This window comes from Hemicordylus capensis, chromosome 2 (genome assembly GCF_027244095.1).
Source record: "Hemicordylus capensis ecotype Gifberg chromosome 2, rHemCap1.1.pri, whole genome shotgun sequence".
Taxonomy (NCBI): Eukaryota; Metazoa; Chordata; class Lepidosauria; order Squamata; family Cordylidae; genus Hemicordylus; species Hemicordylus capensis.
In genome coordinates this window covers 248,112,616-248,128,596 of record NC_069658.1, presented here as the reverse complement: position 1 = coordinate 248,128,596, position 15,981 = coordinate 248,112,616, and the positions used below count along the sequence as shown (strand labels likewise).

At 47.7% G+C, this 15,981-nt stretch overlaps 1 protein-coding gene across 1 annotated transcript; it reads right to left on the bottom strand.

Moving 5' to 3' along the window:
- Positions 1-540: 540 nt before the first annotated feature.
- Positions 541-8,872, bottom strand: LOC128347223 (vomeronasal type-2 receptor 26-like). The gene is made up of 3 exons (XM_053301531.1): positions 8,816-8,872; positions 1,672-1,742; positions 541-1,455 (listed from the first exon to the last, which is right to left on the bottom strand). The coding sequence occupies exons 2-3, from the start codon at positions 1,708-1,710 to the stop codon at positions 832-834; spliced, it is 663 nt and encodes a 220-aa protein (XP_053157506.1). The 5' UTR covers positions 1,711-1,742; positions 8,816-8,872; the 3' UTR covers positions 541-831.
- Positions 8,873-15,981: the final 7,109 nt, after the last annotated feature.

Sequence of the window (15,981 nt, the reverse complement as noted above, 5' to 3'; positions counted from 1 at the left end):
GGTCTTAAATTTTTTTTATTTTTTTTTTAAACTTACGCCCTCTGGGGGGATTCTACGAGGCAGCAGGAGGTGGGGTCCGCAGAAGTTCCCCCTCCCCCTGCCAGCCTCGCTACAGTCCAAAACTGACCCATTCGGCCATTCTTCGGCCTGTTCAGACCTTCCCCCCAGCACGGTGGCCATTTTGGAGGCCGCCATGCCTGCGCAATGGGCCTTTGCATGGCCTGTCATGACCCAGGCCTTGCAGAGGCCCATTGCGCAGGTGTGGCAGCCTCCAAAATGGCCACTGCACCGGGGGAGGAAGGCTTGAACAGGCTGAAGAACAGCTGAACAGGCTGGTTTTGGAATGAAGGGAGGCCGGTGGGGGACAGAGAATGTCCACGGACACATACCCCACCACCTCGGAGACACCCCCCCAGGGGTAAGTTTTAAAAAATTAAAGCTTTTTAAAAAAAAACTCACAACCCCCCCCATCCCGGACCAACCCCACTCCCACTCCACCGAATGGGGTGGGGGTGGGGTTGGTCCGGTATTGGACCGAACAGGGGGTGCTTCAGTTTGACCCCAAATCATTGAACCGAACCAGTTCGACGTCGAGCACGTTCAGTGTCAAACCTGTTTGTACATCCCTAGTTGCACTAGCTGTTTAACATGGCAACACTATGTGGGGATGGTTCCTGAGATAGGCAGGGAGTTAGTTGACGCACGATTGCTTTATTCTGCTAGTATGTTTGTATTTTTAAACTATGTACACGACAATAGGGATTCATAAGCTAGACGGTCTACAAATGCAATAAATAAATACATAAAGTGGGTTGCTCAGTATATAGAGAATCAGATGCCATCTTTAGGTTTCAACATCAGATGCTCCTTTGTATTCAAATCAGGCCTCAATAAAATGATGTAGCATTTGGGAATAAAGATGCAGCCCAGTAACCCTGTACTCGAGGCCAAGATAGAGAAGACCTGCACAGCCACCATGTATTTCCCCTTTGTGCTCAGGTAGGTTGGCACAAAGGTCACCCAAACACTGCAAAAGACCAGCATGCTGAACGTCATCAACTTGGCTTCATTGAATGCCCCAGGCAGCTTCCTTGCTCTTAAAGCAACAGTGAAACAGATGGCCGCCAGGAAGAACATGTAGCCAAGGGCAGCATAAAGCATGGTGACAGAGCCTTCGTTACATTGCAGTACAACCTCTCTAGACAGGGACTGTTTGTCAATGTCTGGGAAGGGAGGAGAGATTCCCAGCCAGACAGTGCAGATGCTGCCTTGAACAGCAGAACAGGAAATGACAATGTAGTTTGCAAAATTCTTCCCCATCCATTTTCTCATCTTATTCCCTGGCTTTGTAGCTATGAAGGCCAGCACCACGGTGATCGTTTTTGCCAACAAGGAAGAAACAGCAACAGAAAAGATGATGCTGAAGGCAGTTTGTCGGAAAAGGCAGGTCAGCTTCTGAGGCCGGCCAATGAACAGGAAGGAGGACAGGAAGGAAAGCAGGAGGGAGACAAGGAGAACATAGCTCAGATCACGGTTGTTGGCTTTGACCACTGGAGTTTCTAGGTACTTAATGAATATCCCTAAAATAAAACTTGTGTTTAGGGTCAAGAATAGGGCAAAGAAAACTAGGATGATCCCCAAAGGTTCTTGATAGGACAGAAAAGTTATAACCTTGGGGATACATCCATTTTGGTCCTGGTTTGGATACATATCATCCGGACACTCGCGGCAATAGTCAGCATCTGAAAAGAAAAAGAGTGACTAATGTCATGAATATCTCCCATACTCTGCTAATCATCCATATTCTAGTACACTTCATTAGGCTTGAGCTCGAAATGTTTCGAAGGCCATTATAAAGGCCTCCGAAACGTTTTGGCTCCGGGGGCCATTTCAGCACCGGCAGGGGTGGTACTTTAAGGGCGAGAGAGGATGCACTCACCCCTCCCGCCACATTTCCCCCACCAGCGCTCTGTTAATTTCAAGCCCTTCGGGGCGGCAGCGTTCCTCCCTGCTGCCCCGTTGCCGTCATTGGTACCAATTGCGCATGCGCCCATTGCGGGCATGCGTGCATACGTCAGACAGGTGCACACACGCAATTGGTACTTCCAGCTGATGACGGCAACGGGGCAGCAGGGAAGAACGCTGCTGCCCCGAGGGGCTTGAAATTAACGGAGCACCGGTGGGGGAAATGCGGTGGGAGGGGTGAGTGCATCCTCCCCCGCCCTTAAAGTACCACCCCCGCCAGCGCCAAAGTACTTTTTGGCACATCCCTACACTTCATAAAATATATATTTGGTGCAGTAAATTTACAGGCTACAAGAGCTAGACAATAAAAGGATGGGGCAAAAGGCAGAAATTGGCTAGGTGTAAATGGAATTATGAGAGTCTAAAGTTGTGTTGTAGGTCATGCTTAAGAACATATGAAAAGCGGCGCTGGATCAGGCCCAAAGCCCATCTAGTCTAGCATCTTGTATCCCACAGCAACCCATCAAATGCCCCTGGGAAGCCCAGGAAAAACAACAAATATTAATATACTGCTTTTCAACAAACGTTTCCAAAGTGGTTTACATAGAGAAATAATAAATCAATTATGCAGGAGATGAAGGAATGCCTCCTTTCATAAGAACAGCCCTGATGTATCAGGCCCAAGGCCCATCTAGTCCAGCGTCCTGTTTCACACAGTCAGAGGTGCACCTCGGTAATTTTGGAGCCTGGACCTAAAGGCTTTTGGAGGCCCCCACTCCCTTCAAATTAAGTATCATCATGTTCGGCTGGGCAACCACACCACCCGGGACAAACTAAAGAGGATGGGGGGGAGGGGCTGTGGAGGCCCTGGACTTTGGTCCTGAAGTCCAGGGGTAAGAACACCTCTGCACACAATGGCCCACCACACACCACTGGGAAGTCCACAGGAAAGAGCTGAGGGCATGCCCTCTTTCCTACTGTTACTTCCCTGCAACTGGTACTCAGAGGCACCCTGCCTTTGAGGCTGGAGGTGGCCCACAGCCCTCAGACTAGTAGCCATTGACAGACCTCTCCTCCACGAAGTTATCCAAACTCCTCTTAAAGCCATCCAGGTTGTTGGCTGTCACCACATCTTGTGGCAGAGAATTCCACATGTTGATTATGTGTTGTGTGAAAAAGTACTTCCTTTTGTTTGTCCTAAATTTATTGGCAATCAGTTTTATGGGATTACCCCTGGTTCTAGTATTATGCGAGAGGGAGAAACATTTCTCTCTATCAACTTTCTCCACACCATGCAGATCTATCATGTTGCCCCTCAGTCATCTTTTTTCTAAACTAAATAGCCTCAGGTGCTATAGTCTCACCTCGTAAGGAAGGTGCTGCAGCTCCTGATCATCCTGGTTGCCCTCTTCTGCACCCTTTCCAGTTCTACAATGTCCTCCTTAAGATACAATGACCACAACTGTATGCAGTACTCCAAGTGTGGCCACACCATAGTTTGGAATAAGGGCATTATAATATTAGCAGGTTATTTTCAATCCTCTTCCTAACGATGCCTCTCAGTACCAGTTGCAGGAGAGCAACAGCAGGAGAGAGGGCATGCACATACCTCTTGCCTGTGGGCTTCTCAGAGGCATCTGGTGGGCCACTGTGTGAAACAGGATGCTGGACTAGATGGGCCTTGGGCCTGATCCAGCAGGGCTGTTCTTATGTTCTTATGATCCCTAGTGTGACATTGGCCTTTTTCACAGCTGCTGGACATTGAGTCAACACTTTCAATGAGCTGTCCACCACAACCCCTAGGTCCCTCTCCTGGTCAGTCACCGACAGCTCAGATCCCATCTGTGTATATGTGAAGTTGGGTTTTTTTTGCCCCAATATGCATCACTTTACACTTGCCAACTCTGAACTGCATTTGCCATTTTGTTGCCCACTCCCCCAGTTTGGAAACATCATTTTGGAGTTCCTTGCAATCTCTTTTGGATTTCACTACCCTAAATAGTTTGGTGTCATCAGCAAATTTGGTCACCTCGCTGCTTACCCCAATTTCTAGATCATTTATGAATAAATTAAAAAGCACTGGGCCCAGTACAGATCCCTGGGGGACCCCACTTCTTACTTCTCTCCATTTAAAGAACTGTCAATGCATGCCTACGCTCCAGCTCCATTTCCTGCCATTGCTTCCCTACAGCTGGTATTCAGAGGCATGCTGAGAACGGAGGTGGCCTACAGCCATCAGGACTACTAGCCATTGATAGACCTGTCCTCCATGAATCCGTCTAAGCCCCTTTTACAGCCATCTAGGCTGGCAGCCATCACCAAATCCTGTGGTAGATAATTCCATAGATTATGTACTGTGTGCAAAAGTAATTTCTTTTGTTAGTCCTAAATCTCCTGGCAATCAGTTTCAGGGGATGACTTGTGGTTCTAGCAGTGTGAAAGAGAGAGAATTTCTTCCTATCCACAATCTCCACACCATGTGTAATTTTATAAATCTAATTATGCATGATGTAGAGAGAATGGATGCTGTGTAAGAGAATGTTCTAGGACTACTATCTGGCATCTCCACTGCAGAACATCCTAGGATCACGATCTCCACTCCAATAGGATCTTGGGCCAATCCTCTGACTGAGACTTTGGAAAGTTACTGCCAATCAGAGTTGACAGACCACAAGTGTTTAGCACTGTTCAAACAGAAATGATGTAGCAGATAAAATGAGCCAAATTGTTTTTAGCACAAGATAGGGACATTATTGCCGCTCCATTAGAAGGGCCAGCTGCCATCTGTCCCCCTCCCCTCTTCCCATCCGCTCCCACACAGCCATTGCCATCACTCTGCAGCAGAGAGTGAAGCAAGTAGCAAGGCCCATCCATCAGCCTGAGAAAGACCAACTGCCATCTGGTCCTGCCCCATCCTTAGGAATGGGGCCATATCTTAGTGGCAGAGCATCTGCTTGGCTTGTAGGCGGCCCCTGCTAACTTGGCAAAGAGGCACCTTCTAATGTGGTGACTCCCTTTATTGAACTGGTCTACCACGAACCGGGCCAGTTCATAGTGTTAGGGTTCAGGAGTTGCCAATGAGTTACCCCTGCTAACTTGGCAAAGAGGTACCTTTTAACGTGATGATTCTCTTTATTTAGCAGGGGGAGAGTAACTGGCCCTCTCCACCACCAGCACAGTACCTGCTGTGACTGTTGCTGGTGTCTATCTTATGTTTCTTTTTAGATTGTGAGCCCTCTGGGGACAGGGATCCATCTTATTTATTTATTATTTCTCTGTGTAAACCACTCCGAGCCATTTTTGGAAGGGCAGTATAGAAATCGAATTAATCTTCATTATCCCTGGCAGCATCTCCAGGTAGGGCTGGGAAAGACTGCCAGTCAACATGGACACTACTGAGCTGCAAGGACCAAGGATCTGCAGTAGAAGGCCATTTCCTCTGAGAAGAACGGAGTCCTCTGCAGCCTCTGCTATCAGGCTGCAGCAGAGGGTGAAGCAGATCAGTGAGACCCCTCCATTGGCTGAAGAAGACCAACTGCCACCTCAAAAGATTCTGAGCCCCTTGAAGGCAGGACTATTAAGAAAGAAAACATTCTGGTAAAAACTAATCTGCCTACTTTCCTTTCTCTACAATCTTAATGGATAATTACCATCTTTGCATGTTAGCCCAATTCCACCTTAAGTGTTCATGCATCCACCATCTTGAATTGGGCTGGATGACATCATCACAAACTATGCCACTGAGGTGTCCCTACATGTACCTACAATGGTACCAAATTTGGTCCAAATCAGGCAGTTCACAAGCTAGCCCACTTGCACCTCAAACGTGCACATATCTGACATCTTGAATTGGGGTGGAAGACATCATCATAAACTCCACTGTTGACGTATCCATATGTTCCCTACAGCTGTTCCAAATCTGGTTCAAATTGGTTAGGTTCACCAATTAGCCCACTTTTGCCTCAAATGTTCACACAACCGTCCACTTGAATTGGGTTGGATGACATCATCATGAACTATGCCATTGAGGTGTCCCTATTTATCTCTACAACAGTACCAAATTTGGTTCGAATCAGTTAGGCAGTTCACAAGTTAGCCCTCAATGATCATGTGCCCTCCATCTCAAATGATCATGCACCTCAAATGATCATGCACCCACCATCTTGAATTCAGGAGGATAACATGATCACCAACTACATTATTGAGGTGTCCCTATGTGTTCCTACAGCTGTTCCAAATTTGGTTCAAATCGGTTAGGCAGTTCAGAAGTTATTCCCCTTGTGCCTTAAACATCCTTGCATCCACCATCTTGGATTGAGGTGGATGACATCATCAGAAATGACACCATTGATGTGTCACTACAATTCTACCCCATTTGGTTCAGAAAGAGAGAGAGCGCGAGCACACGCGCGAGCTGGGTGATCTCATAAGCTTGCTTTCCTTAAGGCAACTAGGCTAAAAATGCTGTAAGCTGCTCTGAGACTATGGGACAGAGTGGGATATAAATCTAACAAAGAAAGAAAGAACCAACTAATATGAGCTAACATGATCCAGAGTGTTACATCGCTGTAACTCTCCGCCCTGGGGCTGCTGCAGACTTGGAAGCATCCCAACTCTGTGCAGAACCAACAGATGCACAGTGTAGTTTCTCCCATTGCAGTGAATGGGGGAAACTGCAGAGGCATGGCTTGCACAACTGCTGGTTCTGAACAATTCAGAATCCGTATGGGCAGGGTGGAAGGCAGGAAACAAGTTGCACGTGAGAGCTCCTTCCAGATCTCCGCTCCCAGGGCCATCCCTAGGGGTGTGTGGAGCTGGGGCGAATCAGCATGTGCGGGGCCTCCTTAACATTTCATATAATTACCAAATCATACTGATTGATGACATACAGTGTAGTGTGAGTGAGGTTTTTGAACATGTCCAACCAGCTTTAGAAATGCATTTCTAAAGAAATAAAAATAAAAAGCACAACACATGCTTCTGGGTCGCCAATCAACTTGAACATAGTGCATTCATAAATAAATAAATAAATAAATAAATAAATTTGTTTGTTCCAGAAGATTTTGTAATTTTCTGCCATGAAACAAACCACTTATAGGACTTTTGCAATGGGTTTTATAAAACACACACACACACACAACCCAACAATTTGTCCAATCCACTTCAATTTAAATATACATATTCCTCCCACCCTGCCCTACATCTCTGCTCAATACCAAAGCCCTATGGAAAGCCAATCCCTAAATATTCAAGGGTGGGGGGAATAACCACAAAAAGGAAATCACATCATACCTCCATTACTAAGGCTGAGCTGCCCTGGGTTGGGCAGAGAGTCCACAGAGAGAGCTCTGGTGCTGGATACTCCCTGCCTGCCTCCTTCTTTCCTGAACTTCAGGCTTCAGTGAGGCCTGCATGGAGACCTCTCTGGAAACCCCACCCACCTACCAAACAGCTGAGTGGCAGAGAGAGGGAACTCTGGGAGCCTTTAAAGCTGCATACAGACACAAAAGATCAGCTGCAGGGAAAGATAAGTGGCTGAGACTGGGGGAGAGAGGAGGGCAGGCTGCACTGTGGTGTGCCAAGAGCAGAGCCTGTGCCAGCACGGGGCTCTCAGGGCAGTTGCCCCGCCCTAAGGACATTGCCCCTCTTGTCCAACTCTGAGGACTTCCTGGAACCACTGCCAGCGATAGAGGAATCACTGCCCCAATGGAGAAGCTTACGTTTACAAAATAGGTCATGACCCCTTTAAATATAGCTGCCTCTGAAAACAGAGAGAGGAGCCTGAGGCTGGATACTGGGGCATGCCTATTTAAGGACTCGGTCTGGAAGAAGCGACACTGAAGCTTTGGTAACATCCAGATCAGGGGCGTAGCAAAGAACATCATCCTAAAAGGTTTTGTAAATTGTGGGTGATGCAAGTCATTTAATGGTACTAGTAGAGAAAGACATGCTGTTCTTGAGTGCATGCATGTGCCTGTTGCGGTGCGTGCGTGCCCATTGCTGCCGCCTCACGCGCCGCACACGTCACACATTGTGTGCACACACAACATGTGACGTGTGCGGCAGGTGCATGGCAGCGATGGGCATGCGCGTGCCACAACGGGCACATGCGTGCACTCAACTTCCCTTTTTGCCGGGCAACAACGGGGGCAGGGGCAGCAGGGAGGAACGCTGCCACCCCAAAAACTTTGATTAAAAGTCAAGCACCGGAGGGGGAAAAGCGGCAGGAGGGGTAAGTACTACCCCCCCGCACTTAAAGCTCCTTACCCTCCAGCAAGGGCATAACTACTATTAGGCAAGGGGAGGCGGCTGTCTGGGGGCCCCCACACCTCGAGGGGCCCCCCAGAGGCAAGTCACATGACTATATATTGTGAAGTGTGTGTATCAGCGAGCGGCCCATTTTAAAATTTTGTCTCTGGGCCCACTCCAGCCTTGTTACGCCCCTGCCCCCCAGTGCCGGACTGCCGGACTGGCCCCGATCCGGACCAGTTTGGAGCCCTCTACCATGGCCCTGGACCAGTCCGGTGCACATCCCTATCTTCAAGAAATTATTGAAGACCATCTTTGTAGAAAGGCATTTAGCTGCTGCTTATAACTGGAGGGTTTTAACTATTACTGTTTTAACGGGTAATTTTAAATTTGCTTTTAAAAGTCTTTTTTAATCAGAAGAGGCTTGCTTTGTATTATTACTTTTAAATTAGTTTTTAAGAGCGTATTTGTTTTACTGATTTGGTTAGCCATCCCAAGCGTAGTGTACTGGAGAGGTGGGGCATCCATATGGTTGAGCGAATCCCCCAACATGGTTGAGTGACTCTTTGCTCCATTCCCCAAGGGCTGCCTTTTCACTTACCGTTCTCAGTGGAGATTGTAATTCCCGTGCATCGAGCACAGCCTTTGCAACAAAACAAGTTCCCTTCCACAATCACGTTGGCATATCCTGGGTGGCAGGTTTTGGAACAGCTAGAAATAGGCACTGCCTAAGCATAAAAGGGGTTTAGACAGATTCATGGAGAACAGGTCTCTCAATGGCTAGTAGTCTGATGGCTGTGGGCCATCTCCAGCCTCAGAGGCCAGTTGCAGGGGAGCCACAGCAGGAGAGAGGGCATGCACATACCTCTTGCCTGTGGGCTTCCCAGAGGCATCTGGTTGGCCACTGTGAGAAACAGGATGCTGGACTAGATGCCAGCAGGGCTGTTGGCTGTTGTTCTTATGTGAGGGCATGCCCTCTCTCCTGCTGTTCCTCTCCTACAACTGCTATCCAGAGGCATCTTGCCTCTGAGGCTGGAGGTGGCCTATAGCCACCAGACTAGTAGCCAATAAGAACATAGAAGCATAGTGCATTGGGAAGGTTCCTGCTGCTGGGCCACTCCTTCCTCCTAGCTCTATGGCAGAGATTAGGGATGTGCATGGAACTGCGGCGGGGCCGTTCAATGCCGGCGGGTGTGCCACTTTAAGGGTGGGGGAGGGTGCACTTACCCCTCCCGCTGATTTTCCCCTGCCAGCACTCATTGCTGGTAAAAACCTTCGGGGCGGCAGCCTACCTTCCTGCTGCCCCTTCCCCCGCCTTGCCCGGAAGTGGCCAGAAGTACCGGGTGCGCATGCGCACATCGCGGGTGCACATGTGCATGCCCGGCCGTGGTTCTGTGCACATCAATAACCTTTAGGACTTAAGTAGGTGACACAACTAGGTGAAAGGGGATAGTGGAATGTTCCTTCATCAGTCACCCAGTGAGTTTCATGGCTGAATGGGGATTTGGATTTGGATTTCCCCAGTCTAGTCCAGCACACTAACCACTGTACCACACTGGCTCAGACTTCTTTCTTCTTCCTCTTTATTAACCATTAATTTAATGTTAAAGGTACCTCTCGCTGCCCCCCAGCACCGCCCCTCACTATCTATTTATGTATTTATTTAATCTGGAACACTCGGAACAGACTTGTTCTGTTCTGAGCTTGGAACAGGACCCCCTTTTTAGGAGTGTTCTGTTCCAAGCTCAGGACACTCAAAATGGCCTGTTTCAAGTCCGAACGTTCTGAGCTCAGATTGTTCTGCACATCCCTAATTCCCAATGCTGTTCCAGGTTCTGCCAAAAAAGCCACCCTGTCTTTTGTGCCCTTCCTTTTTATTGCCAAGGAGTACACATGAGATTTCACAGTCCCCCCACCCTTTGGAACATAGGAAGCTGCCTTATACTGAGTCAGACCATTGGTCCATCTAGCTCAGTATTGTCTACACAGACTGACAGTGGCTTCTCCAAGGTTGCAGGCAGGAATCTCTCTCGGTCCTATCTTGGAGAAGCCAGGGAGGGAACTTGGAATCTTCTGCTCTTCCCTGGCGCGGCTCCATCCCCTGAGGACGAGGAAGTCATGGATGAGGAAGTCTACACAGTTTCTACTTTATCCACGCTTGCGGTCCAGGGAGCAGCAGGGATGACTTTAGCTTGCAAGGCTGATCTCAAGCAGCAAAGCAATTCTTAGGCAGCTGGCACAGAGGCTCATAGGAACATAGGAAGCCGCCATATACTGAGTCAGACCATTGGTCTATCTAGCTCAATATTGTCTTCACAGACTGGCAGCAGCTTCTCCAAGGTTACAGGCAGGAATCTCTCTCAGTCCTATCTTGGAGAAGCCAGGGAGGGAACTTGGAACCATCTGCTGTTCCCAGAGTAGTGGCTCCATCCCCTGAGGGGAATATCTTACAGTGTTCACACTTCTAGTCTCCCTTTCATATGCAACCAGGGTGGACCCTGCTTAGCTAAGGAGACAAGTCATGCTTGCTACCACAAGACTAGCTCTCCTCTTAAGGGGAGCTATGGAACCAGCATGCGTGGAAGCCAGGGGAGCTCTGGAGAGCTCAAAGTTTCAGGCAGGAGTCTTTGCCAGTCCTATCTGGAGATGTCAGGGAGTGAACTGGCACCTTCTGCATGCAAGCAGATGCTCTACCACTGAGCTACGTCCCCAATTCTTAAGGGGAATATCTTATAGCAGACTGTCCGCTATGGAACCAGCAACAGGCAAGCTGGATCTGGCCGCTCTTGTGTTTGCAGGGGCCACACCCTTTCCTGTTCTTTCTAGAGAAGCTCTCCTCCCAAGGAGACCTATTGCAGGGAAATCCGTGAGTGGCCAAACAGGCGCTCTGCCTCTGAAGCTGTGACTTGGCCCAAACTTGGTGCAACCTCCTCTCCTGGGGACTTGGAGGCAAGGGGAACCATTTAGGATGGTGGCTGACCTCCCACTAAGTGGAACTAGATCCCTAGTCCTCCATGAAGTCTCTGTGGGTGTGGCAGACGCTGACTGTTCCAGTATCAGTGATTCTAGCTGGTCTTGTGGTAGCAAGCATGAATTGTCCCCTTTGCAAAGCAGGATCTGCCCTGGTTTGCATTTGGGGGAGGGAGTCTACGTGTGTGAGCACTGTAGGATTCTCCCCTTGGGGGATGGGGCCTCTCTGGGAAGAGCATCTGCCTGCTTGCATGCAGAAGGTTCCAAGCTCCCTCCCTGGCATCTCCAAGACAGGGCTGAGAGAGACTCCGACCTGCAAGCTTGGAGAATCCGCTGCCAGGCTGTGTAGACAATACTGAGCTGGATAGACCAATGGTCTGACTGGTTATATATGGCAGCTTCCTATGTACGCCAGGGTGGCTGGAGTTTTCTGGGCTCATACCAGAGGGGAGCACACTGCCATGCAAGGTCTGTGACAACTTCCACTAACTATTTAAACCGGCCGATGATTACAAGTGGGGAAGATGAAGAGGCCTGGAAGCCACATGAAGCGGGTGTGGGTGTGTGAATGACTGAATGGAGAACTGTGAAGGAGATGCGGGCAAGTAGTGGAAAGAACCTCCCCACCCCATTATACACTCAAAATTATACACTCAGCTCCCTGAAGCTGAGGCTGTTAAGGAGGAAATTGGAAGGCTAGTTCCATAGTGGGTCCAGAGAACAGTCTGCATACACCCCCTTAAAGTTGACCCTACACCAGGGCTGCATAATTCCAGCCCTCTCTGACTGTTTTTGGATTACATCTCACATAATCCCCAGTTGCAGTGGCCAGTAGCCAGGGATTATGGGAGTTGTAGGCAAACACGTGCAGGGGGGCCCAAGTTATGCAGCCCTGCCCTACACTCTATTAGAAAATGCTTCTGCTTATCCATGCCGCATTTAGATGACATCTTTGCCCATCATGCATTTTCATATTGCCATCTACTGGCCATTTGCTGGAAATCCATGATGAAAATCTCCTCTGTATCAGACCACCTTAAAAGTATTTCCAAAGTAGTCTGGAAACTGAGTGACATCGGCAAGGTCATCATCCAGATGCTGCATTGATAAGCGGAAGTAACTTGCATTTTCAAATTCAGTATTTCTCTGTCTGGTCGGACCCACAATCTGCAATGGAGGAGTGATAACTCAGGCAATAAGACCACAATGCAGCTCCCACAATGCAGCTCCCATCAGGTGGACCACTGTGTGAAACAGGATGCTGGACTAGATGGGCCTTGGGTCTGATCCAGCAGGGCTGTTCTTATGGTCTTAAAAAAAGATCCAAGTTCAAGGTTCTTTGCAGGGGAGGAACAGGGGTTTCAGCAACTGGTCTAAGTGACTGGTTCCAAAATCTCTTCCTTTCAGGGACTCGGGGCTTTATAGAGGGGCCCTTCAAGGCAGCAAAAAGATGTGAGATGTCAGAAACTTTTGCACAAAGTCTAAGCATTAATGTACTCCATCCTACTTCCCAGCATCATCTCACAATCTGGTGATGTTCTGTTCAGCCACATAGCAGGGGAACTTGCATGGTTTTAACAGCGCCACCTGCTGGGCAGCTATAGCTTTCTCAGAAGTACTTTTCTAGCAAGTTGGGTAAAAGGCTGGCTCTTCTCAGAAAGTAAAAACTGACCAGCAGGTGGCACTGCAAAAACTGTATGAGAACCCTGCTCTGCATCTGAACACAGCATCACCAGATCATGAGATTATGCTGGGAAGTAAGATGGAAGCCTACGGGAATGAGAGAAAGCTCATGCTTAGAACTGGCACAAAAGCTTCTCATGTCCTGCAACTTTTTGCCATCTGGAGGACCCTAGAACCTAATGATCTTAGGCCAAAATCCAATCTAGTGAGATATCATGGATTGTTATTCACCTGGAGAAATCATTGGTGTATCCTCCAGGTGCAGAAGGGAAGAAGGGCATGAAACTTCAGTCCTGACAACTGGGAAGCAATACAAAGATGCTGGATTGTCAAGGCCTGGTACAAACAACGAGGTACTGTGTCTTCTTCCTTTTATCCTTCCAATAAATAAAATGAAAAAGTCACACAAGGCACAAGGATGTCACATCATATTTTTAGTGCCATCTGCTGGCAATCTGTTCACAAATGGTATCTTTCCCAAATTCCTTTTTAATTCTAACTTGGGGGGGAACCCACAGTTTATTAATGGTTTGTCCCGGTTGCCATCAGATGGCACTATGAATATTACACAACAGCCTTGTGCCTCATGTGTATGGATCTCTCATTTCATTTACCTTCATAATTTGCACTGAATTAGGAATGTATCACCAACTTGAAGAGCCCCATCAGAACTTAGATGCTCAAAGGAAGAACATGAATTAAATGGTTTTCCTCACCCCTTTAAATGATGCAGGCCACACAATGTCCTTCTGCTTAATGATGAGATTAAAGCCTGAGGACTTGTATCTCTTTAGAGTTCCAACTTTCACTGTAAGAATGGATTTATTTTCCAGTGCCACCCAGTTCACAATATCAAAGTCAGCCGCCAGATTTCCATTTTCATCCAAATAAACTCCTTCCATAGAATTATTGGAAACCAGGACGTTTTTCAGAACATGGTAAAACTAAAAAGACAAAGAATATATCAGCATTTAGGATGCAGGGAACTATGATGAATGTCTCAGTTTTCTCCATTTGGATCTCCTAAGATTCAGGGGACATATGAATATGTCTTCCAGACTCATTATGGCTACATGGCGGATATTATATTATAGTAGTAGTAGTAGTAGTAGTAGTAGTAGTAGTAGTAGTAGTAATCATCACAATAGCTTTCAGGCAATTCCTGATTCCTCTCTTTATGCTTGGGCATTGTGGAGGACAGTCATTATATTGATTAAATTGGATACTTGCTTTGCACCCTGATGGGTCTTGTTAGTTTGGCAGTCTCAATCATTAGGAATGTTTTGTTTTGTTTATTTGATTATTAAACTGCTTAATATGAAACATCTCCAGGCTGTCCAGAGGAGAGCTGGTCTTGTGGTTACAAGCATGACCCTAAGCTAAGCAGGGTCTCTCCCAGTTGCATATGAATGAGAGACCACATGTGAGCACTGTAAGATATTCCCCTCAGGGGATGGAGCTGCTCTGGGAAGAGCAGAAGGTTCCAAGTTCCCTCCCTGGCAGCATCTACAAGATAGGGCTGAGAGAGATTCCTGCCTGCAACCTTGGAGAAGCCGCCGCCAGTCTGTGTAGACAATACTGAGCTAGATGGACCAATGGTCTGACTCAGTATATGGCAGCTTCCTATGCTGCTATGTTTACACAAAATACAGAGAATTTACGACAAACAATTAAAAAGCAATTGGAACAGTTAAAAACAATATTTTAAAAATTAACTAAAAGCCTGAAGAAACAAGTGTGGAGAGCTTTTTTTTAAAAGGCAGCCAGAGATGGGGAAGTTCTTATACAGACAGGCAACATGTTCCAAATGCCTGGATGGCTGTAGAAAAGGGCCGGTTCCAAGTCACTACCAAATGAGCCAGCGGCAATGGCAACCCAGCTACTTCTGATGATCTCAGGAGGTGCAGGGTTCATGATGATGATCATGATGATGGCACTTTCTTAAACAGAAGGGGGTGGCCAGACCCTTTCCGACAGAACTATAAAGGTCCCCTGGATTCAAACATGTTTCTCCTCGTGGCTTAGAATCCAGCCTTCAGAAGTGGATGCTTCTCGGAGCTAGTGGGAGGGACATAAAACAATGTGGAGCCCGATTTCCGGATCGGTTTCGGAAAGAGGCAGAGAGGGGCAGGGCCAGGATAGGCATTGCTTCCATGCAAGTTCCAAGCATGACCTGACTCCCTGTACACAGGGGTGTAGCCACAATTGGACAGAGGGGGATATTTATCCTTGGGTCATCAGAGCCAGGAGGGCCAGCCCCACTCTTGCCCTCTTCCCATACCTAGCCAGTGAACATACTGTTTGCTGCTAGAAGAGCAAGGCACAACCCATCTCCATCCCAGCTGGCGCTTCATTTAAAGGTGCGCTGAGTGCTTGATTTCTCTGCCTCGCTCCAAGCACAGCACAGAAAGACACACCCAGCCTGCACTTGAACGAAGTGCTGGCTGAGGAGGAGTGGGAGAAGGGCCATCAATATGCCTGACATTGATGCAAAACCCTGAGTGGCTTAGGTCCGAGTTACCTAAGAGAGCGCCTTTCTCTACAAGATCCCCACCACTCACTAAGATCATCAGGAGGGATCCATCTAGGGGTGCCACCATTTCATCTGGTGGCAACCTGGGACCCGGCCTTCTCAGTTGCGGCCCCTAAGTTGTGGAACACGCTCCCTATGGATGTTACAGAATTGTCTTCCTTGGAGGCCTTCAGGAGAGCCTCAAAGACCCGTCTTTTTAGCTTGGCTTTTAATGATATCTAGTTTTAATTTTAATTTGGCTTAAATGTGTGTTTTTGGTTTTTTTTAAATTGTTTTATTATGTGTTTCAGATTTTAATGTAAACCACCCTGAGCCACTTTGGGAAGGGCAGTATACAAACAGAATAAATAATACATACATACATGCATACATTCATTCGATTTCTATACCGCCCTTCCAAAAATGGCTCAGGGCGGTTTACACAGAGAAATAATAAATAAATAAGAGGGATCTCTGTCCCCAAAGGGCTCACAATCTAAAAAGAAATTTAAGATAGATACCAGCAACCGTCACTGGAGGTTCTGTGCTGGGGGTGGATAGGGCCAGTTACTCTCCCCCTGCTAAATAAAGAGAATCACCAT